Source organism: Pagrus major, chromosome 17, assembly GCF_040436345.1.
Source record: "Pagrus major chromosome 17, Pma_NU_1.0".
In the NCBI taxonomy this organism is placed as follows: Eukaryota; Metazoa; Chordata; class Actinopteri; order Spariformes; family Sparidae; genus Pagrus; species Pagrus major.
Genome location: NC_133231.1, coordinates 21944934 through 21971390, shown reverse-complemented (window position 1 = coordinate 21971390; position 26457 = coordinate 21944934). Strand labels below are relative to the sequence as shown.

The 26457-nt window shown below is 45.0% G+C and overlaps 1 protein-coding gene across 2 annotated transcripts in view; it reads left to right on the top strand.

The window, feature by feature from the left end:
- The first annotated feature begins 5327 nt into the window (after positions 1–5327).
- The window catches only part of bcam (basal cell adhesion molecule (Lutheran blood group)), a 51272-nt gene continuing 30142 nt past the window's right edge, over positions 5328–26457 (top strand). For both annotated transcript variants that reach the window (XM_073485514.1, XM_073485513.1), the window contains exon 1: positions 5328–5516. In XM_073485514.1, the coding sequence (XP_073341615.1) occupies positions 5453–5516 (64 nt within the window). In that variant the 5' untranslated portion in view covers positions 5328–5452. The remainder of the gene's footprint in view (positions 5517–26457) is intronic.

Below are 26457 nucleotides of genomic sequence, written 5' to 3'. Positions count from 1 at the left end.
ACTTCCCTAGGAAAGCTTGTCCCATGGTGCTAGAAAAGTGCTTCCAGCCAATTATCAAACTTCAGATTAAGGTGGAACAATAGAGATTCAATCCTGGTTATGGAACAGTGGACCAGCTTTGTATTAAGGACACTGAGAGTTCATGGGAGTTCAACCATCCAGTCTTTTCATTTTTTGGACTTGGAGAAGGCTCATGACTGTCCCCGTGGGTTTCTTGAGCGAGGGGGGACTGTGGGAATACGGAATGTCGGGTGACAGGGCTGTTGACATGAGCCATGTGGTCTTTATATAACCAGAGTATGAGCTGTGTCCATACAAAGTCAAGGTCACTCTCTGTGGTCATTGGGATCTGCCTGAACGCCAGTTCTGTTATTAATTAAAAGAATCTCTAGCTGAGATTGCAGCCCAGCAGTGAGGAGTATCCCGATTTGGGGATCTCAGCATTGCTCCGGTATTTGCTGGTGATGCAGTTCTGCCTTAAGGATGCAAAGAAGTGATTTGCAATCTACTGTGAAACAGTTGTGAGGAGCGTAAGCACCTTCGGGGACTGCCCTCTTTAGGTTGGGAGCCAGTTGCTGTCTTAAGTGAAGGACTTTAAGTGTCTCAGTGTGATTGAGAGTGGTGACTGTAAGATGTAAAGTGGGATCAACAGGCAGATTGGTCTAGCCTCTGCAATGAGACATTCTAGCAGGCTGCTGTGGTAACAAAGAGAGAGAGATTAACCTCAAGGCGATGCTCCTGGTTTATCAGTCGACATTCCAACCCTCTTATATGTTCATGAACTTTGCATAGTGAATGAAGTACCTGATTCAAGGATCGTGGTCCAGGGGCTGCTTTGAGTAGAACGGTTGCTCTTTTGCTCTTTTAAAAGCAGCTAGTTGCAGTGTTTCAGACATTTAGATGTCTCCCTGTGGATGTATTCTGGACATGTCTGTTTGGGAGAAAATCCTGCGGCAGACAGGGGACACAATGGAGGGATTAAAAATCACACCTGCCCTAGGGATGTACCAAGGTCCTTGTGGGGAGCTAGATGACATGGCTGCAGGGACTGGCACATGGCAACTGGCTTGCAACCTGGAGCCTCATTTATAAAACGGACCTACGATCAGTTTCTTAAGATCTTGAGCAGAAACATTACCTTGATGTTGCCATCCACTATTTAACCCACCAAATAATAGGTGTTGCCTGGCTTCAGTCTCCTCTACCATCACCGTGATCTTGTCTTCCAAAACGTTTGATTTTCTCTCTCTTGGTCCAAGGTTATTTCTGACAAAACAGTCATTTGTGCTGACATTATATAAGATAAGGAGAAATTGCAAGGCTGATGCCATCAATTTAAGGTGCATGGCAAGTTAGCAAGGGTTTTATGTCCAGAATCTTTTTTGAATTGATGCAGGGGCAAAAATCTAATGTCAACTTTAGAGAGGAAAAGCGATTCCTAAATGGGGGACACCAAACATAGTGCTGTGGTGCTGCTGATAACCTTCAGCTTAACAGTAGCTAACATAAAGTGTGACCTGAAATACAGTGTAGAGAAAAAACACTGGTGATGATTATAAATGTGTTGCGTTGTTTTCTGTGGAAAAGGAAATAGATGTTTAATGTGCCACTGCTGAGGGCTATAGAGGCATAACTGCTTTTATTGTGTGGAGGCCAGTCATATTTTTCCGAGGATGGGAGGGATTGTGTGGATCTAAGAACATTTTTTTTATAACTGATGCCCCTGGACCCCTGTAAGCTGCATAAAATGGGTTGAATGAATTTAAACACTTTCAACAGGTATTATGAAACAAAACAGCACATTGGCAATATACAAAGGCAAACAGGTATATTAACTGCAGCTTGTTAGTGTTATTTGGCAATCACAACGGTATGATTACTTCTGTTTACACAAAGATAGCATACAATTGAAAACATATAATCTATATGCCAATCATGGGGAACATGGTTCCAAAATAATAGCATCTAACCAGTGATCGGCACACGGTGGATAATGCCAGGGCGCACAAAACAAAGTCTGTCTAAAGCTGATGACAACCCTGTCATTTTAAAACTACTCTTGTCTGCCACCACTTTTACAAATCGGGTACAGAGCCACCTCCTCGTGAAGCCCAACTTTGTTCCACCTTTGCTCCACCTGGCGTGCCTAGACAAGCTGAACTCTGACACAATGAGCAGCCGCTTGTCACCAAGACTGACCTCAGCAAATACTTTGGAGTTTCTGTCGAGAAATGGCTGGAAGGATTCATCCTCACTCTTTTTAGTCTTCACCCCTTCCTGCCTCTATAAAATAATCCCTTTCCTCCCCATCACTTCTTATATTCCTTTCATTTCTCTTTTCCTATTACTTTTACAATCCTCTTCTCTGTCCTTCCTCTTCTATCCGTATCCTCATCCTCTCCTCTCCTCTCCTCTCCTCTCCTCTCCTGCAGCTCCATTAGGTAATGAACCAATACAGTAAATCAAAGCCACAGCTACTGTATGACTAAAGGCCTTACGTAAGAATACCCTGTGCTCGGCTAAATCAGCATTAGCCACAGCTATGCGGCATGATATAGGTCTTATGTAAGGCAGTGTGAGGGTTACCCCTGCGGTAAGTCCTTCACCACAGGAGAGAGGACTTGTTAGTGGATCTCATGTCTCTACAGCATGGAGCGATGATTATGACTGGGTCGATATCAGGGACATGTGGCCGTATTGATGTGAGATGGTCGCCGGGAAGGCTTTTTCCCCTCCTGCTGACACAGCCGGGAATAGAGAGACAGAAAGAGATTCCGAGAACGAAACAGTAAGATGGTAAACTAGCTGCCTCAGTGTCGTCAAAGTCTCAGTAGCCTCCTAACTCCTTCCAGTATCTTCTTTATGTCTAGAACAGCACTGTGTGAGTTCCAGGCAGTTCGACTATCAGATCCCACCCATAAGGGAGACTGCACTGTGTGCTGCAGCAGAGCAGGTTGCAAGTATCACCTCTCTTCTTCGAACAGGGCTCAGAAAATATTAACCAGCTGTTTTGGGCCAACTATGTCTGGAATGCGTGGTCTTTGAATGCGTTGCGAGGGTCTATTATTACCTGCAGGGTGTGCCGATTATTGAGCATTGCTTCGCCGTCAACTACAAGGAGACACATGTTCGTTTCGTGCACTTGGATGGTGCCATTAGACCGTCTAATCGCGGACTGACTGACATCTGTTTATGCTTTCTAACTTCTTAGCTTAAAGGATTTGGCCTGAATCAGCTCCATAGGTCACACAATACCCACTACAAGCAACTCAGACTGGTATAATAGCATTGTGAATAAGCCACTTAGCCACTCATGATAACTGTATAAACAGCCTGTACCATACCCTGTAAATACCCAAACTGATTCTGAAGGGATTACATGTCTAGGAATGAATGGTATGTCTGTCAGTGACAGACAGCTTAGCCTACTCTCAAGAAATGGCCTCTAGGTGCTTTGAAAATGAAAATCATTATTTGAGATATAAGCAGGTTGGGGAGATGCATGTTTAAGGTCTAACCAGGGCAGGAAATTTGTCTATGAAACAAAGTGGCTAAAGAGAGATGGGGTTTCCAACCAATTAGTTTAGATCGAGACCTCTGAGTGATGATTAGTAACCTTCCACATTAATTTACTAGCCTTAAGCTACAGGGGGAAATCATTTCCCATGTCTAGAGTTGAAAAATAATCTTTTCCAATTTCCTACTTAATGAACAGTTAACTGTTCTACAGCCTATTGAATTAAAGGACAGGTTCACCCAAAAATTAAAATTAACTTATTATCTACTCAACCTTATGCTGATGGAAAGTCAGGTGACATTTTGAAGTCCACCAAACATTCCTGGAGCTTCGCAGGAAAATAGCATCGCAGCATTCTCCTTATCTTGCGAGGCAACTGGATTCACGAGATCGATTCAGGTATGTAATCTCGCAAATCCATCTTGCCAGGCTTCAAGCTCTACGCTTGTGGCCGGTCAAGAAATTATCATACAAATCAGCGTCCTTTCAGGAAACAGAAGCTGCAGCTACGAGCGTGGTATAGATGTGGCAACGGCGAGAAGCGAATGCTAGCTTGTAAACACTGGTGGCCCCTGAAGAGTTTTAGCGTGGATGATGCCGTAGTAGCAGTTTTATCAGAACTGGACCACATTTCTTCATTGAAAGAAGAGCAAACAATGGTACTGAAGGCTTTTCTCGATGGAACAGATGTTTTCGCTCTTCTCCCGACCGGCTTCAGTAAGAGTTTGATTTGGTGACTGGCACAGCTGGTAGAGCTCTCAAACTGTCGATCTGATTGGTTGAAGTTAGCCTGTGATAGATGGTTACAGACAGATGGATTTCCAAACAGTTACAAGCAGCTCCTTCCCAGATGGATTTGCGAAACAAACCATCTGGTGTGGCAGGTTAGCATTCTCCTAAACAACTGAAGTAGATTGGACTTATTTTAAACGTTCATACGAACATAAAATGGCCCAGCTTGTCTGGTGTAACCCACGTTTCCAAAAGCCCCAAGATCACAAATCGATTTGGAAAGTCATTATTTACAACCTCTACGCACAGTGAGGCTTAGAATAGACGAAAATCAATGAAAAAATCTGCTCATATTGACAACGGCAGTTATGTGAAAAGTTCCACGAGGGAACGCGTGACTTCGGCTCTTCATTAGCCTTAAAGGATTTCACCCAAAAATAAAAAATTCAGTCATTATCTTCTCACCCTCAGGCGCGTGACTTCCGCTCTCTCTATGAGATTTTTTCAATGCCTGACTTACTTGAAGTAATACAATACGTGAAATTTAAAAGCTGTCAAGTGTGCCATGATGATAATATACTACAAGTCCATAAATAAACTGTATTCTGGGATAATATGAAAAAAATACTGTACTTTAATGTTTTCTTACAGAATTCTCTACCTCCTGTTTTACTGCGAATGTTGTATATTTCCTCCTTTAGGCTACAAACTTGAGTTATTCTGTCTAAAGGGTACGTTTGTGGAGTTGCTATGAGTCAGACAGCCTCATGATAAAATCACTTTTAACTCAGTCAAAAGAAATCCTGCAGGGCCCAGTAGACCTACGCGATTAGTCAAGCAGGTCTTTTCATTGCAAGTGAGGTAGAGGGAGAGGGAGAGAGAGAGAGAGAGAGAGAGAGAGAGGGAGGGGGTTGTGTTGGGAGGAGGAGGGGGGTGGGTCACCTTTTGTGCAAATATATCAACCAAGAAGACTACCACCAGCATCAGATTTCTGTGTGTGTGTGTGTGAGAGAGGGAGAGAGAGAGAGAGAGGCACTGCTTTTGCACAGAGAGAGAGAAAGAGAGAGAGAGAGAGAGAGAGGGGTCCAGAAAGCCTTGGAGCATTGAAAGAAGAAAGAAGTCTCGCTGCTGCCAGATCTCCACACTCCACAACCCCAAAAACAAAGTGAATACTCTGCCTTCTTAAAAGTTCGAGAAGCGGCCATGGACGGGATAACATTTGGACGCGCGTCGCTCTTGTGCACCTTGCTGCTCTGGGCATTTCAAGGTAAGTCTCTCTTTGATACTTTTACCTTGACCTTTTTTTTTTTTATTATTTATTTTTTAAACACCCGCTCTCAGTAACTTTATAGTGCTTCGGACACGGTGCTAGGTTAGTTTTTCATGGCCCCAGGCTGCAGATTTCTACTTTCCTCTTTGGCACACTCCCGAGTTTTAGAGGTCCGCTGCGTCCGCGGGACAAACCTGTCTGTACATGTCGCAGCTTGAGGCGACTCCTGAAGTTGTTCTGCTCAATCAAACACTTCGCACTGTGTGCTTTTTATTTGCTTTTGTTTTTAGTTTATTGTTGAGCAACATGTTACCGGTTGCGCACAAGCCGAAACAAGCCGGTAGCAGGTGGAAAAAAAACGGATTTGTCCCCAAATAGTATCGTATGTGTTTTTCCAACAGTGACGACAAACACTGAGCAGCAGCAGTCAGGTTGACTTACGTGTTACCTACACTGACGGGATGTTTTCAGGAATCATGGTGTCTCTTTGTAGTTCTGCGGTAAAGTCTCAGCTCCGCACTTCTTTGGCGCACAGGACTGCGGCACGACGTTATTTATCCCTCTCCCCAACACTGCCAGGATAAAACATGTTGAACTGTCAAAATAAAACACAGATTTTAAAGTGTTTGTAATCGTATGAAGGTAAAGTGTAGATTTAATTATAAATCTAGAAAAAAAAAGCTCTCATCATGTTTAGTACGTCACTTTTGAAGCTTTTATTTTGAAGAGCACGTTGCCCGTCTCATGCTGCTGCTGCTCTCCAGCGCTTTGATGTCTGATCTGCGGGATTTGCGTCTCCTCTGCTGGCAGTGCGCCTCGCCCTCAGCACCCCTGGGTGCTGCCAGAGAGACTAAGCCAATTTAAATCCAGCTCGACTTTGGCCTTATATGATCTTCTCCAAAGAAAGTTTTTTTTTTCCTTTTTTCGCCTACTGCCCCTTAACCATCCAAGCCTATTCTTTTAAGGAGCTGCTGTGGTGCTCCACAAGTCTAATATTGACCTCATACATTTACACATGCACTATGGAGATTCATCTCCCATGCTTCCCCTCTTAACCGTCCCAGAGGAACTTAACAGCGCTCTCAGTGAGATGATGCTTCCACTGGACTGTATGGTGTCTAAGTGTCAATGCAATATTCCAGTTAACATCCATATAAAATGTGTAATAGATTACTTCTTTGATGGTGATGTTTGTGTTTTTCCATGTTTGACCTCTGTGTTACAGCCTTGGGTGTTACGTGGCTGAATCAAAGATCGAATTCTTGCTCGAATGCTTTCTGGGTATTTTGTGAAAAGTTATTTCCAATTCCTCGCCTGTGCAGGCAGCCTTGAAGCAGGATGAGCTACAGGGCGGGGCTGGGCTGCCGGGCAACTCCCCTCTCCTCTGCTCTCTATCTCTTCTGGCTTCACTGCATCATTTTTTCTCCCCCTCTTATGGATTTTACAGCCCTTCAATGTGTAACAGTTTCTTTTCATTTCGCACAAAAGCAGCTTTTTATATATCAGCGTCCACCTCCAAGTTTACCTGCTTTAGCCTTTCTCTCCTCTTCATTTCTCAGAGCTCTTTTTACGATCCCCTCCCTGCCTCCCTCCCTCCCTCCTCTCTGGCCTCAGAGACAGTTGTTGCGCTTTGCTGTCTGTCTGCCCTTCGTGGAGCCTTTAAACAGGTGCCTACCAAGAAGTGCCTTGTAATTGATGGATGCAGTGCAGATCACACATCACTCTGTTACAGCTGTGGTGGATTGATTTAAAGGCTCAGCTCCGGGTGCTGAGCTCACCCTGTTCCTCCCCAATGCGTAAAGAAAGAAAAGTCTTTATTTCAATTTGGTGCTTCAAATGTCGATTTCTTCTCATGAAAAGTTATCAAAATCCCTCCCTCCTTCTTTCTTTCGTTCTCTCTCTCAAGCATAGTTTTGTCTAATAATAGCAGCTCTTGTTGGGTCTCTTTGGGATTCTGTCACACAGACCCACATTCCCACAATCGCTGGTCACACACTCTCAACTTCCAACTATGTCATTCCTGAGCATGGGAGAGCACTAAATAAAACCAAGGGGACATGCAACACCCAGATGTGTGTCATCTCCTTTAAATGTGGCCACATATCTCTAAGCATGGACGCCTGCATTTATGTATGTAGCTGTGACACATGGGTGTGTGTTGCGTGATGGCCCGGGGCGCCCCAAAGTGCTCAACATGCCTGTGCCCAGGATCGAGCTGACCCTTTGACCCACTCACCCAGACTTGTTGGTAAATGGCTCCTGTTGTACGCTCCTGAGATGCCACTGCCTTTCCCATCGCAGCACAGGGCGTCAACAGCGGAAACATGCTGGCGTATAACTTCATTTTGGGCGTTTGAAGTTTGTGATTTGTGAGCCTTTTCCGAAGTTAGAACGAAAAATTTCTTAGTGGATGTTACATCACAGCACTCTAACCTCATGAGGTAGTGACGAGGTTACAAAGTAAAAGACAGTGTTTTTAAGACGCAACTCAAGCACTGCCGCAGCTTCTCTCTTAAACTTGGATTTTTCCAAGTTTTCAGGGATAAAAAGAACAAAGTGACATTAAGGTGACGAGACAAAAAGCAGAGTCAAATGCTCAGATGAGTTTGAGCTAAACTGTAGAGACTCCAAAGTGGTCACGGCCAGGTGGAAAGAATCGTAGTGACAAGCATCAGCTGACTTCAAGGTGTTAAAGTCTAACACGCAGCGTCAGCCTCTTTGTCTCTCGCCGCCTTAATTCCCACAGTCATTTCCTCACTTTTAATTTCTGTCCCCCCCCGCCAGCGCGGCATCAAAAGTGCACCCCCTGCGGCCATGTGTAATTATTATGGTATTAGGCCAGAAAAAGAGCCATTTAGCCTTGAGGAGATAAAAGCCAGGGGACCCTCTTTTTAACGACTGTCTCGGGGCACTCTGTGTTCGTCTTTTGCAAGCGTATACATGTGTGCATTCTTGAGAAAGTACTCACAGGTAGCATACATTCAGCGACCACGGATGCACACATAATGTACCCTGCGTGGTAGCCCCTGGTGTTACGCAACACTGGAAACCTCAGCTCGAATAGCAGCGAGTGACAGATTGATAGCGGCTGCTTTGGGAGAACAAGTCCATGTTTGCCCCCTTGTCATTCAGGCCTCTGGGGGGTGGGTGGGGTGGTCTCTGGAATGGTGGGCCTGCAGTTATTGAGGTGATTCACTCCCCTCTGAGTGTTCTCTGAGACAGTGACGGAGGAGAGCACTGGGGTGGAATGAGTGGTATTCCTCCAGACAGGTTCGAGCTCGCAATGTAATGTGTGTGTTTGTTTGTCACCACCTCAGATTTGGTGGAGAAGGGCTTCCTTTATTGCCTTTAAAACCCCCTCTCAGCGTAAGTCACGGGCAGTAATCCACGTACAAACAAGCGGCCACAATGCGGCTTCAGTGTCACCGTCATAGGTGCAAAGCTGGAGTGTGTTCACAGCCAGGGTGCATTCTTGCGGTGTGACCGGGCTTCGGGGGCCACCGGTTAAACATTAGTCAGTTAGAATAAAGCGTTGACTCGTGTGAGGAAGCCCATTTAGTAATCAATGAGCTCTGAGAAGGACATCTGAGCCGGATACACACTAGTGTTTATTATTTGCAGCGATCAACACATTAAAGTTAATTACAGCAGGTTTGATAGCACACTGACTTTTTCTTTTTTGTGGCTGGTGAGCTGGCAGTCAGCACCGGCAATCGGGCATCCGCAGATGGTAGGTTGCACACGCGCAGTTAATCCTGGTTTGAAGTCAGTTAGAGAGAATGATGTGGTTCACAGCGGAAGACGGAAAAGTTTATCCCCCCACCCCAACCACCCGCTTTTTCATCCTCTCATCCCCACAAGAGCTTCAAAAGAGCTGCAGCCAAAGGCTGTGATTACACACACACACACACACTCATCCACAGGTACTCATACATAAACAAAAGGTGTGTTTCGCTAGATTAGCTTTGTCTCCGTTCCCACATCTTTCATTCCCCACCTTCTCTAGTTGTTTCATGTCTACTTGTGTTTGCTTGCTTACCGTGTTTGTCTTTGACCACCGTTCCTTTAGTAACCCCTCATAGCATGAGGAAGATTTGCCCGCTGTGTTTTAGTGGGAGAAGACTCTATTAGCTTTTTTACGCCCATCCCTAGAGGCGTTCTTCAGCAGATTTATGGCCACTATTGCTGATTTAAGAATGAGAATGACCGTCCTCCCCCATCACTTTAGAACGCATTCCAGTACGGTGTCTGTCTCTGCGTCCATCTGTGTTTGAATCCCAGTTTAAAGTGGTTTCAAACACACATTGTCAGTAACATTAAAAGGAAGAAGAGAGCGGTTCGGCCGGTTGCTTTGAGGATGCTGCCTTGCCATTAGTGGGGGTTGTCGGGGAGGGAAGGAAGGAAGCAGAGAGGAAGGGACGGACAGAGAGAAAGATCAAGGGACGGGATGAGAGATGATTACAGCTGACTATAGTGTTGCCACTGAGCAGTCTCGTTGTTCTTATCTCTGGGGAGGAAGATGATGGCGATGGGTAATTTCAAATGCAGCCTTGAAAACAGGCCTCCATGTCTCTTTATGTGTGTCCTTGTCTCTTCATCTGTCTATGCGATGGCGGTGGGTGGGGGCCGGGCGATTCAGGGTTGGAGCAAAATTGAAAATTCACAAAGCTCTTTCAGGAGATGAGGTTAAGTGCTGCCAATCCATTTAGCAGGAAAGTGCTGTAGTAAGATGTGCATAAGAGCCAGTTTTTGTCACTGTGTTTGGTGTAGGAATACACAAAGCAGCGGCTTTGGCCTGGTTTAGCCGCACGCCGTACAAATCTGTGTCATAAAACAGCAATGAAAACATGTTGGCCTACATGTTCTGCCACAGAAAATGGCTTTTTTTTATGATATTCATCTTGTGTCCAGTTGTTTTGATCAATCTCACGGCGTGTAAAAAGGGGATGAATTGAACAAAGGCGATAAAGGCAGAGACAGCAGCAGCGGCGAGGATCAGACAGGCGGAGTACGTCAGGATTGAGGAATACCAATTAGGAATGGGGAATGTCATGGAAAAGCCTGGATCGGCGGCCAAGGAGATCATTTTCCTGGCAGCCGAGGAGAAATCCTAACCCTTGCGCCCCTCCAACCCTAAACCCTCCATCTGACTGTTGGCTGGCAGAGCGTCCTCTGGGAGCCCCGCAAGCTGTTGCTTTTCAGACATCAACAGTTGCCTCAGCAGCAGTTGCTGAATGCACCCCTCCAAAAAAGCCCTGTCACCCCCCCCCCACCCCACTCGTCACACACACACATACACACTTGGGTTCCATTACCACCTCATGTCTTTCCACACCACTGGTTCGGCACAGTGTGGGGGGAAGGAGAGAGTCAAACTGTAACTTAACTAGCTCGTCCTTTTCGTTTTTTTGAGTGTTCTCATAAAATGTGTCTGCTACATTTCTCTACATGATCATAAACACTTCACGGCGCCACTAAGCGTGCGGACAGATATTTGAACGCACCTTTGACCCAGTAGTTCTGCTTCCTAAGGAGTGGTTTCAGAAATATGACTGCTGAGCCTCATGGGATTCTTTTCCTCCCTTATCTGAATAGCGTAACGATAACCATGCGATGAGGGTGACTTAAAGTTCACCAGGCTACAGAATGCTCTGTGTTTACATATGTACATGTGTGTGTGAGCAAATTTACTCATACCACAGCCACAAAGGTAAAGGCCGAAACGACGATGATTACTTTTCTCTCTTTTAAACCACTTTTCATGTCCAATCTCCCGTTTCCATCTGTCAGAGAACATTCCTGCGCCCCCCCCCTCTCCCCTGACTTTAATCTAGTTAATGGTTAAGCAGCGGTGGTTAACCTCTCCGGTGAGGCCGGTCACTGTTTGACAATGAGATCTTATTGCTTTAACTGGGCTGGGGGGACCAGGGAGACAGGAGAGGGAACATTAATCCTGGTGGAGGAGGGGTTGTTAAGGTGTGTGAGAATCATAGGTGGTGTTTGTGTTGGATGTTCGCTATGACTTCATGTCCGTAGAAAAAGGGGGTTCCCTACGTTACCTGAGAGCCAGGCCTGAGTGTCATCACCGAACAGATCCAGTGTCAGTTTTCAGGGCTTCCATGTCAGGCGACTCGCCTCAGGACACAACTCGTCTTTGTTTTATTGAGGTTTCGCTTACCTGAGCCCCTCAGAAACAAGGACCACGGCACTAAAGTTCCCTTTGCTCGCCTCTGACTGTGTGAACTTGACTTTGAAAGAGAAGAGTAGAGGAGTAAAGTTACCACACTCAGCCTGTTAATATTCTCCTCAAGTCACATCCTGTTCGTAACTTCAGTGTGAATCTCTTTTTCTCTGTTAGTTATTTCTCCCTGGAATTCTCTCGTCGGTTCTTTACCACACCCTACTTTATGCCCAGCTCTGTGAATCATCACTTTCATCGCTGCGTTTTTCTCCTCTACATCTGCCTCTCTACTCCTCTAACTTTGTCTCACCCTCCATCCATCATCTGTCTCTCAACCCTGCCAGGGGCCAACGCAAAACACATGCATCCTCCTGACCGCGTGTTGCCTAATCGTCACAATAGCCCGAACAGAAGGGGCCACTAGACACAGGGTGTCTGAAATCCCTGGTGTTTCTTAGCAGTAGGGGAAGGTAATCCTTATTGTTTTTTTGAGTGACAGTTCAGCTAATGACAATAATCAAAGCCAAAAGACTTACAGTCACTTCCCGCTGGTGTAACAATATTTATAAAGTTGCATCAGAGCAGTGTAGGGGCGGTGGAGAGTTTCTTCTTGCAGTTCGGCTAAGACAAGTGCAGTTTTTCAGACTTGTTTTCGAAGTCAAACTTCCTGTGTTGTCCCGTCCATATTCCTGTAATTCAAGCAGAGTCAAGTTTCATAGTTTCATCTTGATTCAGTCAAGCAAGAAAAAAGTACATGCTTGCTCCAGTTTCATATGAATATTTAATCCAAAATCAATAGCATTCAATTGGGTTATGACTCCATCAGGCTAAATGATTCCCAATTACACGTCTGTGCGATCTGCACAACAACAAACGTGATGGATAGTTATTGTGGGATTAATGTCAGACTTACAGAGTGCATAACTGATTTAGCCTCTTGTTATTAAGGGCTAAAGTAATTATAACCCCAGTGTTTTGCCTCGAGAGCTTCTTGCATTCTGCCCTGGTGGGCATGTTTCGGAGGCAAGACTAAATTTAGTTAACGATTATTCGAACTGAATGATTATCAAGCAGCAGTCAGCTGAACATACTGTACGGCCTTTTCCTGGCTGCCTCATAAAGTGGTGAGAGAGGCTGAGAGGTCCAGGACAGGCAGCTTGGACAGCCCCCTTTGATCCCTTTCCCTACACACATGCACACACACGTGCACACACACACTTTAAGATTTGTCTCCATGGAGAATGATGAAAGATGTACCGACTCCCCATGTCAATTAGCAGTTTGGGAGTGTGCGCTGCACCGAGTGTGTGTGTGTGTGTGTGTGTGTGTGTGCGTGCGTACATGTGTGTGTGTGTGTGTGTGTGTGTGTGTGTGTGTGTGTGTGTGTGTGTGTGTGTGTGTGTGTGTGTGTGTGTGTGCGTGTGTGTGTGTGCATTGAAGGCTGTGTGTGAGGGTGGGGTTTGGTTAATGGAAGGGGCAGAGAGGACACATGTTCAATAATAAGGCCTGACAAAGGGGGACAGGCAGAGGGAGGGCAGGAGGGAGGATGGGAGGATGATGGAGCATTCAGTATGTCAATGCTTTTCATCATGCCTCGCTTCTACTTAGGCCTGGAAATCAATATCATTATATTAAAGAGAATATTTTCCCACATTGAAAGAAATCACGAAATGGCCGGTCATGTAGAAAATGATCACGTTTTTGATTAAAACCTCATCTTGTAAAGTAAAGCAAAACAATGACTCATTTTTTTGTTATTTTGGACCAAGGCTGCAACAAATGATTATTTTAATTTTCAATTAAAAATGGTTTGCTTTTAGGAATCTATGATGAGTGTCTGTATTTAACAGTTTATAGAAGTTTTGAAATGTCTTCTGTTCTCTCTACAATAAGCCACACGACACATATGGGCAAAATTTCAAAGTAAAACAGGAAATCACATAATAACAAAAGAGGAACATGACAAATCGATTGTAAAGAAAATCACAATATATGATGATTCGTTTAATAGTTGATATGGGGAATAAACCATTGAAAATCAATGAACTATAATTATTATCACTCACTGATAAAGCAGCATAGTTCAGCTATACGACTGTCTATCTTGTGCATCCAGGCTTTATAGCCTCTGTATGTGTGAGAGACACAAGTGGAATACACTCTATGTGTGTATGAGTTTTAATGGACTGGCCTCAACTGTTAGCAGCAGCATTCGAGCCAAGTGTATCTGTCAGGTTTAATCACCTGACATATTATTAAAAATACACACAAAGAGAGTCAGACAAGGCGTTCAATTTCTTGCATGCAAGGAGAGCGTCAGGAGACGTGCAGAGTTACATATCCCCAAACCGCTCTGCTCGTCCCTTCCGTCTCCTCTCTTTTTATTAAGCAAAAATGGGTGTTAACTTTTACACAGAGCGCTGTTCCTCTTTCAGAGATCAGATAAAATTCAGCAAACGTGGGCGCGCTGTTCCTCTTTCAGGGGGTAGCTTAAGGTCAAGTATCTAGATCCTCTTATCAGACAAAAACAGCTTCCTGACCTTTATATCAACCTTTAACTTTCCTCTTGTCACAGATACTACAGATAGAGCGTCTTGCCTCCTCACTTCCTGTTTTACACTCCAGTCTTGAGTGAGTCACTTTCTAAGAAACAGGGTGCGAGGTGTCTCTTAAGGACAGGGAAAGTACAGCATTTAAACACATGATACTGGCAAGCTTAATGAGCATATACATGGCATCAACAAGCATGATATATTTTATCCTTATCAGTATCCCACTCAGCTGTGTTCAGCTCAGATCATGTAGTGGCGCAGTTCAAACACAGCTGTAGCCCCCGGTCTCCTCACTGCAGCACTTTTTAAAATGTATTTTTCAGTGAGGTCTTTCTGTCTCTGCACCTGAACAAGGCTACATTGTTAAGACATTCCTGTAGGCTGTTGGAATGCAGGTATTAATACTGGGCTGATTACACAGAGAAGAGGGAGAGAGACAGGGAAGGGAAGGAAAGGAAAAGGAGGAGAGGGGAATGGAGAGGAGGTGTGGAGTGAAGGGAGTGGAGGAGGGCGGCACATTGAGGCACAGTGAAAGGGTGACGAAGGGTGGTGCTGGTCGATGTTTAAGTTATGTGTATGACCGTGAACGCATGGTGAATACATGTATGCATGCAGGTGCTCGAGCATGTCGATGTGGGTGTGCATATATGTACTAGTGAGAAGGGGTGTCTGGGTATTTGAGTGTGTGTATGTGTGTGTCTGGAATGCATACCCCAATAAATGAACCAACACTGCAGTATGTGTGTGTGTGTGTGTGTGTGTGTGTGTGTGTGTGTGTGTGTGTGTGTGTGTGTGTGTGTGTGTGTGTGACAAAAGCTGAGAGTTAGTTGTGGGTGTGGGACAGGACTCAGCTGTGTGTGTGGGCGCCCGTCACTTGGGGCTGTTAGGAGCATGTGAACATTACTGCAGCCTCAACATGAACTGGAATCCGGACTTAACGGAGGATATAAATAGGTGTGTGTGTGTGTCCAATCCCACATCGATGGCAGTACCGGCTGGTGACGGGGCAGCGGTGCACTTGAAGGAGAACCCACCACTACTCTCAGGGGGCCTCACATGGCCAGAACCACCTCTTGTCTTCCCTTTCTTTATCCCTCCTTCATCCTTTGTTTTGAAGATTAGAGGGTCGTCATGTTAAAATGATGATATTTTTGTTCAAAAATGAGGAAGTCAAGCTTTTATTTCTTGTATTTTCATGCCACAAATAGCTTTACTATCTCCTCTCTTCTCTAATTGTTATCATTCCTCTCCATCTCTGTCATAAATTGGTGGCGATTTCTTTCCCTGTTAGCACTGTGTCATATTGTGCTGCCATGGTTGTGGCCTCTGGTTCACCAGCTGGTGGTATATGATCCAGGCTGTCAAAATTAGAGCCTGCTCTCCTTGGCAAGGAAGTAAGCAAGTTAAAGCCAGCCAAAAAATCCACCATCCACTGCCTACACCCTTTTTAGTAGCCCCTCACCCACACACACTCCCCACCTCGCCCCATCTGCTTGTGTGCATCCGTTTGGCGCTGGTTTCGGGGGGCAGTTGGTGTAACGGTTCAAGGGAGCATCTAAGCCGTGCCCACCATCGGCATGACAGGGCAAACAAAGTCAACGCTCAGTATGCAGCAGTAACCCTGAGCTAATGCTAATTTCTGTGGTAAATCAGTGAGAGATGCTACATGCTAGGAGCAGTTTGAGGAGAAGTGGACCTTATGGTTGCATTGGTACCAGCCAAACAATGGCATACTTGTGTTCCTGCAGCTACCCACCTGTTCTCTCCTCCCGCGCTTCGGCTGTGTCCAAGTATCCGAACAAGGCCTCCTGTCCTTCATCGGACACTTTCTCCTTCTCCCACCAACGCTGCGCCTCTTTTTTTTTCTCTTTCTTTGCCTACTCCCATCGGACAGGGTTGGCATTTTTTATCAGGACAAAGGAAATGGCAACAGTGACTAAGAAAGAGGAGAGACAGCTGGACGGTCATGAACTCGAGATCGTATTGCATTTGTTCACTTATCACACCCTCTCTTACAGTCTGTGTCCTCATTTCTTTCTTTCAGTGCCTCTTCACCCTTCCCTGTCTTGACACTTTCGCCTTCTTCCACTTCCTCTTGTGTTTTTGGTTTCATCTCTCACTACTTACTTCCACCTCTCTCCGAATTCTGTATGCCACTCATTCGATTTCTCATACCACATCCCACTGCTTCTATCTCTCTCTGCTGCCTCTTTTTTCTTGTTTGTGTCCGTCTGTTCCCACTCGACTATGTGGTCAGAGCCCCTGCAGTGGATTATCAGTCAGTTGACTCACAGAGGGCAGCCAAATCCTCCAGTACAAACATGAGACAATATCCAAATGATTGGCTGGTTGGCTCTGGAGCGTGGAAACAAGCCTCCATATCAGCTTGAGCCAGGCTCGGTCCACAGGTCTGCCCATAAAGCATATTAGCTGGTAACACTGACACACTGCAGTGATTCTGTTTGTTTGCAGCAGCTGCTTTGCGTGTAGTACAATCCAAAATGGAACAAATGATCAGAAAAATACAGAGGCTGCTATCGGTTGTTTTCACATATGGTTATTATGCATGTGGGTGGGAAGAGGAGTTTGGATTGCAGAAATCATGTTAAGTAATGCCAGTAACTGTGTGTTAGACCTCCTGTTCAGATTTTTTTTCATGGACTTCATGGTAAGGCCAGGTTCAGACATCAGTGAGTTCAGCAAGTTTTGTTTTTGCATGAGTTTTGATTCCTCACTTCCTCCATCTGTTCTCAACAGATAAACAACTACAGTTTTGGCAAATTGTGCAAACCTGGAGTAGGGTCGGGCGATGTCTATATACAAAGAAACAACGCTGACACCAATGTAAGCGTATTAGGTTCGCCTAAGGCCAAAGATATTCTTACGCACGAGGGCTTGTTTGCGTATCCTGCGTCTGTTTGGAGCGTTGGTTGTGTGCGTCCTCAGAAATGAATGCTACGTACGCAATATGCAATATGCACATGAATGGTAGGATCACTATAACGCCAGTATGGGAATGTGACAGGGTTCGGAGTCAGTAAGCAAGTCAGTGCATGTAACAGGCAGTGTGGCGTGTGCCATCTATTCATATCCTCCAGTAACACGCGCAGCCGGTTGTGTCTACATGAACGTGTGGTTCAACAGCAAGAATATCTCCTCTAACTGTGCAGGTTTCATAAGAAAGTAATAAGTGGGACATGGAGACGTAACGTTAGTGCAATGACCAACAGCTTCTTTCTATTTTCTCCCCGACATGTCAAAAAACTCCTGCCTTGCAGCAACCCTGAGGGGACACACTACCTGAAATACAGAAACCCTCACATAATGGAAAATCTTCCTGCATTTGACATTTGGACCCTCTCTGTGTGTGGCAGGATGGGTTAAGGATGTCATTGTCCATTGACCCAACTCTAACGCTTAGGTCAGTTGTGGCGATTCCCTGCTGTGGCCCAGCATTTGTGCTGATAAGATGGCTGTATTTTTATATTAAATCTTGCTTCTTGCACATTTTGTGGCATAGTTCCCACATGTGGCTTTTTATTTGCAAAATGTTATGAATGAAGCAACCAGTTGGTGTGTTCTACGACAACAGAGGGTGGTGAGCATCTGGGCTCTGGTATGCTAAATGTATGTAATACCTCTTTAATCTAAGGAACACATTGTCCCCAATCTACTGGGTCTTTCAATCCCATCTGCCGTCGCTTGTGCACGGCTGAGCTGGCGCGTTAGCTCCAAGTGTTGCCTCCATGTGTCTCCCTGCCTCGCCTGCCACCTCAGCCTGCTCATTATGGAGATACAGGGTTGGCTTCTCTGCCCTGCAGCTACCTTTCCTGCCTGGAGATGGAGAGTTGAAGTCATGGAAAATTCTGGAGCTCTGCTGATGATAGACAGCTTCCAAATCTCCTGGCCGTCAACATGGTTTACTTCTCTTCCACATTCCTCAGCTCACACTTCTTTAGTTTTTCTCACCTTGTCCTGGATTTGACAGCCCCCCCCCCCCCCCCCCCTTCCTGTCCTCTCTCTTCTTCCCTCACTTTACCCCTTCCTGCCTTATACCTGTAAGGACAAGCTTTTGCCTGCCTCTGCAAACCCCTCTCAAACCCTCCCCACCATAAATGTCAAAATTCGCCCAGGGGCCTCCAACCCGACCGCTGAATGTGTAATTCTGACCACAGTATTACAAAGCCCATTGTTCTCCAATGACATGTAGTGACATACAGACTACACTCACATCATAACAATGCAAAAAGATTCTTTAAATGTAAAATCTAAGTCATCTGCTCATGAACAGGCCTGTGATTTGCCGCCAAATCTGCAGCCGCCGCCACCGCCACCTTTGAGTTCCTCTAATTTGAACGAGTTCAATAGCGTCGTGTCTGCTTTTATCCCGATCTTGTTCCCTTCATCTCTCCATCCCCCACTCTCCAAATGAAAAGCACAGGGGATGAATATAGACACGTGACCGGAGATGTCCAGTGATATAGGGGATGTGTTTCATTTCATTTTCCCTCTTTCATTTTCTTCTTCTCTCCAGCGACTTTCATTAAATTGAACTGGAATATTTTTCAATAATTCTCTTTATTATGCTACTTTCAGAAGAAACGCTGGCAGTCAGTTCTTTTTTCTTCCTCAGAATAGTCACCAGCCTACTACCCTCTATCTAACCCCACCTTTCTCTCCTCACCTCCCTCCACCCATTCATGCTCTCGCCCCATCAACTCTGCCTTCATATGTTCAGACGTCTCTACATTATTACCAGATGCTTGGAGATGGAGGAGTCGGATAAGATGGTGCCAGAGTCATAGAGGTGTTGATAGTGAAGCTTCAACACCCCTACGAACTTCCAGAAGCCTCCTCTTAAACACACAAGCACGAAGATACACAAACACACTCAGAGTCATCCTGCTTGGCTTCCCACCATTTGATGTTGTATTTCCTCCATTATCCTAAAAAAACCACCACTTACAACGCCTACCTGGACCATCTGTTCCCATAAACACCAACCGCAAGATACATCTACTTGGACAGAAATCAGGGGTTTTTTGTTTTTTTTCCAGGTTAATGCTTGGTGGAGAACTGCTCAACTGTATTTTACTTTTTTTGTATGACTAGGCCAACCTTAACCGTATGTTTAACAGCAAAAAAAATCCAGCACATTCCAGGAATCCAGGCTCGGACTGAGTTGAAATTACTGGTTCTCTCTTCCAGGAAAGTCCACTTTATTAATTAAGAGGAGAACAAATCACTCTCCATACAGGCTGCCTCTGTGGTATGCATTACGGCATGATTAAAGTGATACAAGGCCATCCTGACACACTCCTTTGTTATGCCTCATTTTTGCTTTGATCTCGGTATGCTAGCGATTAGCATAGCGTCTGTATGCCAGTTTTGCCACGTTTGGTCTCTGCTCCGTCCATTCCTATCTGCGCCTGTCATCCATGTAATCTCTGCCTGTCAGACTCCATCTTCTTGCCATCAGTCGTTTTCTTCTCTCAGTGATTCTGACATCATACATCTATTGTTTGCCTGGATATGGTATCTTGACTGGACATCTGGTTTTTGTGTGTTTGCATGAGCGTGGAGGCCCAGAGGCGCAGTTTTTTTATCAATGAGTTAGTGTTTAGAAATCAAAAAAAGAAAAAACAGAGATTCAATTTGGAATATTTTTTAAACCAATTAAAGCAGCACATTTTCTCATTTGTAAAGCTGGAAGTAGATAATGTTTGGCATTTTTGATTGATTATCAAAACTGTTACCAAAGACTTTCTTTAAAAAGACTAAAAAGTCCTTTAATTACTAAAATCAATAAATCCACTAATGTACCCTTTGACCTTTTTGTGAATTGATGCCCTTCCGTATGCACTCTGTCATGTTCTTATAGGGGCAATATGTAAGATATAACCAGAATTTCTCATTAAAACAATCAAAAAATTCAGCAGTTGACATTATGTCAAACTTATGTTAGCATGCTAATCAGCTAGCCAGTCCTGTCTCATACAGTAATACCACTCTGTAAGAGGCAAGAGTGTGATAACACCTGTAGTTTCAGCTAGGAGATATATGGCAACGGTGACTTTGCTACTTAGTCTAATAAGTAAACAAGACAAACTCACAAAATGTAAAGAAAGGAAGTATTTTTACACTTATTTTCCTTTCTTAACAGAAAAATACAACTGTGCACTGTGGTGACTCCCCCTGTGATAGTTCGAAGTGCGAGCAGTCTCCCTACAGCTAATAGGGCCGCTTAGCTCCGTGGCTAACTAGGCTACTGGCTAATGGCAACTAATTGCTACAGCCAAAGAGTACAGATAGCAGTTAGCGGTTATGCTGCCCCCTGTAGTTTTGGAGTTTCCTTTACTGAACTTCTTAACTTAACTGAATTTCTCTTCTTCTTCTTCTACTGACCGTTATTTACAACATGACATCTTTGATGCCACGCACTTGCCTTGTTAACCAGACCTTGGTTTTCAGTTGCCAGTAAAAGAGGTAGGCGTCAGTAACCTAAAATGGAGGGGTCACAATATTGATGAAATGTCAGTGGCAAACAGACCTTGCAGAAGTGAATTTTCTGTATTTAAATTAGGTGAATTATGGTGTATGCGTGGGTGCAATTGGAAGCATAACCTACGGGGTCACGGGCCCATCTGGTCGTAGAGATCTCGTGGGAGGCAAGCAACATCACACGCTGGCGAATGACCTTGGATGTGTACACTCGAAAGGAGATGAAGGTTTGATGGTATTTTTGTCCTGTGTTATTTCCTGAAAAGCAGGACGTGGGCACAGTCTGAGCAGAGGAAGTTGTGGCACCAAATTGGACAAAGTTTGGTCGGGAAGGAGACATTTTCCATGTCTCACCTTTTCCCCTCTCTTCGTCTCCCTCTTCCTCTCACCCCCCACGACTCTTCTTTGTTTCTTTCTCCATCCATGACGACGTCCCACTGTTTTTGTCTGTTTGTTTTTGACTTCGCTGTCTCTTCCAGCAAACCCTCCAGCCCTAACTTGTACCACACACCCACCCCCCACCGCCACCTCTCCTTTAGCACATTTTCCTCAGCCCTGCAGTGTCTCTATCTCCCCATCTCCTGAAGTCACAGGTCTGTGCAGGTTGAGGCACGTGTTGTTTTGTCTTTCTCAGGTTTCACACATTCCAGATATTATCACCAGGCTCCGGTTAGCTTAGCTGATAGCCATCTAGACGGGGTAGTCAATCACTTAACAGACAATGACGGATGGTGCCCTCCGTGTCAGGCCTGATGCCCACAGATGAAAGGCCTGCACCAGGCGTGGCCTTAACAGGATAATACGTCTATCATGTTGGACCATCATGAGGTTATCTTGTCAGATGACTTTGTTCTGCCGTCAGTTATATTTTCCGTCTTACCCCACAGAGTCACCAGATGAGTTCTGCTGGAATCAGTCAGAATGAATGTTGAATATTTAAATCTGGGCTTCATTTCCTTAATTATTTCGTCTGTTGTCTCCCATTTCTTTTCTAATCACATCATCATCCAAGCTATGAATAATAATTTAATGAAGCATTAATGAATATGAAAAATGTACTCTGTAGCAGATTGGAATTTTATCACGATTGGAATAATGCACCTTCGGAAGGTCTCTGGTGAGCCTTGATGTGTAAATGAGTTTGACACTTTTTTGGTGTCTTCGTCAGGAAAATGTCCAATTTATGAGGAGTGGCTTCATAAAAAAAAGAGCTTGGAATTGAAATTATTCATGGCTGACATTTTCTCCAGTTTCATCCTGTCATTCTGGAGCTCTCTCTCCTTACAACCTTCACTTTATCAGGTAACTTGTGGACAATGTTCTCATTGTCTGTTTATTTCTGTGTCTGCGTCTGTGCGTGCCTTCGTGTATCTATCCACCTCTAATCCAGCCTCGGGCAGCTTCTGTCCCCTGCAGGCTCAATGTCAGCAGCCTGACTTTGATGTCAAGCCACAATTTATTCGTCTGTCTCTGCGGACTCCCCCGCTGTCCACATAATGTCAGGCAATCAATAATAATGTGACCTACCTATCTACCCCAGCCTGCCCACTGCTTAAGTTATTCACCCCCCAGCCTGCACCGTTCCAATCTCTGACCTGCCCCTGCCCCTGAAAAAACCCCTCTCGCTCTGGTCCTTCCCACATTTACCAATAATGCCTGTGACAATAACCTCTATGTCTGTTACCGTGGTAACATACAGCCCCCCTCAAGCATAGACAAACCACTACTCCACTTGTTAAAAAAAATGGACTGTTCCCTGTGGATCAAGAGAGGAGGGGAGGTTAAAGATAGATGGAGGGATGCATAAAGAAAGAATGAATTAAAAGAGAGGACGGATCAGCTGTTTGTTCATGAATATGTTTAACGTGCCCCCCCCCCCTCAAACCACCGCTGTATGTCTGCGAAGGTAATAGAGAATGGGAAAAGACAGGTGTGCCATTATGGTGCAGATTAGCGAGGAATGCTGGAAGGTTGACAAAGGCGGGAGTTGGGCGAACTCCACCGCAAGCTCATATTCCCTCTGGGTTTACATTAAAATATGTGTGCATAATGCGTGATGTGCATGCAACTTGTGAAATGTGTGCCTGCTCCGTCCATATGCCGAATGATATTTGAAATATGCAGAATATGTACGTGTGTGCGTACACTGCTTTCTTCTGTCTCCTTGCCCTACCCATGTTTGGACAACAGCTAGCCCCGCGCTATCTCCTCGTCTCCAGCTTATCTGCCGGACCCGTCTTGAAGTGTTGGTGCAAAAAATAGAAACTACTTTGTGAGAACGTGTTCTTCTTTTTTCTTTTCCTTGTGTAAAATATGCACCTCATATGCAACAAAATACCACGAGAGAGAAGATAATGCAGGGTGACATGGGAAATGATGTAGGATGCTTTTAACTGTACCACAAGGGCATTTTATCTTCTTATAATGAGTCGTCTGCATGAAACACTGTTGAGATCAGTAAGAGACAGAAAGATATTTGAGGAAGCTGTCTGCATACAAATGAGCATGTAGCTCCTGTATCTATATCTATAAATATATATTGCAGCTAGAGGTTTGTGTATTTTTCCTCTTACAACTACAGTCTACAGTGTGACTGGTAATGGGTCTCTCCAGCCTCTCAGCCAGCCATGTGGTCTCTCTCCACTCTAATTAAACTCGCTGTGGTTCCAAACTCCGACCAGAAAGACACAACCTCAATGCCAGACTCTGTGTCAGCTGCTGCCAAGACCTGTGTGTGTGTGTGTGTGTGTCAGAGAGAGAAAAATTGAGAGGGGGGGGGGGGCTCATAACCATATTTGCTTCTCATTTTACTCTGTCAAGACATAGAGTGGAAGAGTCTGCCAAGGCACAAGAGGAGCAGCAGGGGGAAAAAAAACAAATAAAAACGTGGGTGAGGAGACAAAGAAGGATCTGCAGTAGACAGTATATTCAAATGGGTGCCTGATGGAGGGAAAGAGGGGAGTTTAGTGGATTTAGAAATCAAGACGAAGAAAGAGAGGAATGCGGGAGAATAGTAATTAACTCTGAATTATTCTATCTCGGAGGGATCAGGGGGATTAATGGTGGCTTTGGTTTGGATGCTGCACCTTTCACTCTGTTTCAGCATGGGAGTCTGGTTCCTGTATGTAAACGTGTGTTTGTGCGTGTGCATCTATCTGTGAGTGTGTGCGTCTCACTGTACTCCAGAAGGCTCCGTGTGTCTGTGCCAGTGGGCTTGTGACCGTATCTGCCTGCCAGCCAGCCAGCCAGCGATTGTGTGTGTATTGATGTGTGACTTTGTACCCCCCACTTACTGAAGTTCATCCAAGCATTATAAGTTAATCCGCCATAATAGGCAAAAAGACAGAAAGTGGGGGAGAGTGGTAGGTAGGGGGGAGAAGGAACTGAGGGTGGGAGGTGGGGCATCAAAAGGTATCGAGTGTGTGTGTGTGTGTAACAGTCTGCTGTGTGTGAGGTATGCCAGGCAGGAGACTACAGATTTAGGGCTAGACAGACCGTTCTAAATCTCCGGCTTATACGCTGTTTTGGGACAGCGAGTGTTGATAGCCGAGGCAGGCAGACAGCTCATGTCGTTCAGATGAAATCATGGCTTTGGCCGCCGCGCTATCGCAACTATAAATCTACCCATATTAGATAAGAAAACACTGATTCAAGAGGGAAACAGGGTGCAAATGTCTTTTTTCTTCTTCTTCAAATGAATGAATCATTGGCGAAGTACGAAGCGAGAAAGATAAGCTGGAGGCCGACATGTGGAGGTCACCGGTGGCGATGAATTAACACAAGTTGTGGAAGAAAAACACTTGAGTGAGGCTTTTGTTGTTTGCCAGGCTAGCACACAATGAATGAGTTCACCCTTTATCTGGGGGTTTCACTGTCAACACTGTATAAGACTGTTTGACCAAGACAAGAGGGAGTTAGAGGGAGGGAAAGACGGGGGGAGGAGGGCAGGTGCAGGGGTAATTTTTATGATGGAGGAGGAGTGGAGGTGGGCTTTACCCCGGCCTGTCTGGAGGCAGTGACCCATACTGTATCCACCCTGTCTCGCTATCTCTTGATTACTCCCTGTCCTCCGTCTCTTTAAGTGTCCTTTTTTTCCACTGTGGCCTTCAAGATTTTCAAGTTCCTGTTAACATGCACTGGACTACAAGGAACACACACACACATGCACACGCACAAAGACACACTCCTTTTCAGGCTTTCATTTCCACACCCTTGTGCCCTTTCCTTTCTCCTTTGCCCTATCTCTCTGCCAATGTGTTTGCCCCTTCCTCTCTATCCCTCTATCTATCCCTCACACACGGGCTTTACCAGCCTGCTGAGCACGATGGCCTGTTTTTTTTTTTTTCCTTCAAAAATGGAGCAATGGATGGATAAGAAAACTGCAAGGGGATAAGGGATGTAGAGAAAGGAAAGAAAGGAGGAACAAATCAAAGCGTACTCCAGTGGCCTGTTATCTCATTACAGCGGTACCGGCTTGTCACGCCCGGCTGACTGGCCCCCTAAGGAGTGCCCTCGCCCCCTTATAAGACCCCCTTTATTCAGTGAGCGCTCTCGTATTTCAGCTCGGGCACAAAGAAGGGCAATTCTCTCTGGTTTCTGAGCTGTCCACACCCGATTTGTGTTTCCGTCCTAGCTGGGCCAAGGCACACATTCGCACATACAACAGGGACATGGGCGCATACACAGAAGCCTTGTTAGTCGCTAGTTATGAAATGATGCTTGCGGATAATGGAGGCTAATAGGGAGAGTGGATATCCATTTGTTCCACCATTTTCTCCCTATTCCAGCTCTCTTGTACGGTCCCATGTGGGTATTAGAAGAGGGCTTCAAGAGGGAACTGCTGTCAGCTGAAGTAGTGGAAACGGTGTTCGTCTCTCTGGCTTTTCTCCCTCTTCTGCCAAAATGAAGGCTCATTAGGAGTGAAGGGAGGGCTGTTTCTAAATGAGATGGGCAGAGTGCTACTCAGCACTCCTACAGAGAGAGAATGAGCGACGAGAGAGAGCGGGAGCAAAAGAGGACACATCAGAAAGAGAGTACGCAGACGGAGTGATTTGGCTTAAGTGGAAGGATGTGAAAATATATAGAAGCTGCGACGCCATTTTAATAAATGCGTCAGATAAAAGTCAGACTTTGTGCACCCAAAGCAGGCTAAATCTGAAAGTGCAAATTTCCTGTGAAAACGGGCGCCCATGCTTACATTTTCTGCTCCTTTGCAAAGATCCATGTCTACACTAAAACTGATAAATCTTCACCTTTGAAAAGTTAGTAAACAACAAAGCTGTTATCACGCCAACATCCAGGAAAGAGTGTTTTAATACAGCTGAACTCACATTTTAGTGACTGCAGGTCATAAATACTACCTGACAACTCGACAAACAGTAATTCCAGAGCTGCTGCTGAGATTTCCACCAAATCAACATTTTATGATCACAAAGTCGTTTGACAAAACAAACATAAATACATCTTTACATGTATTAATGTTATTATATTTCACTTTAAAACTAATTTGGCACTCAGTAGAGTGAATACCCCCAAGAGTCCCCTTTACTTTAATCAAGCTAATCCAATTTCAAATTAAACATATTTAAAGGTACAATATGTAAGAATTGACCACCTCTTGAATTCATACTCCAAACTCATAGTGGGCAGCATTTAACCAGAGTAAATGCTTACTGTTGCTAACTGTAGTTACAGTTAGCTGAGT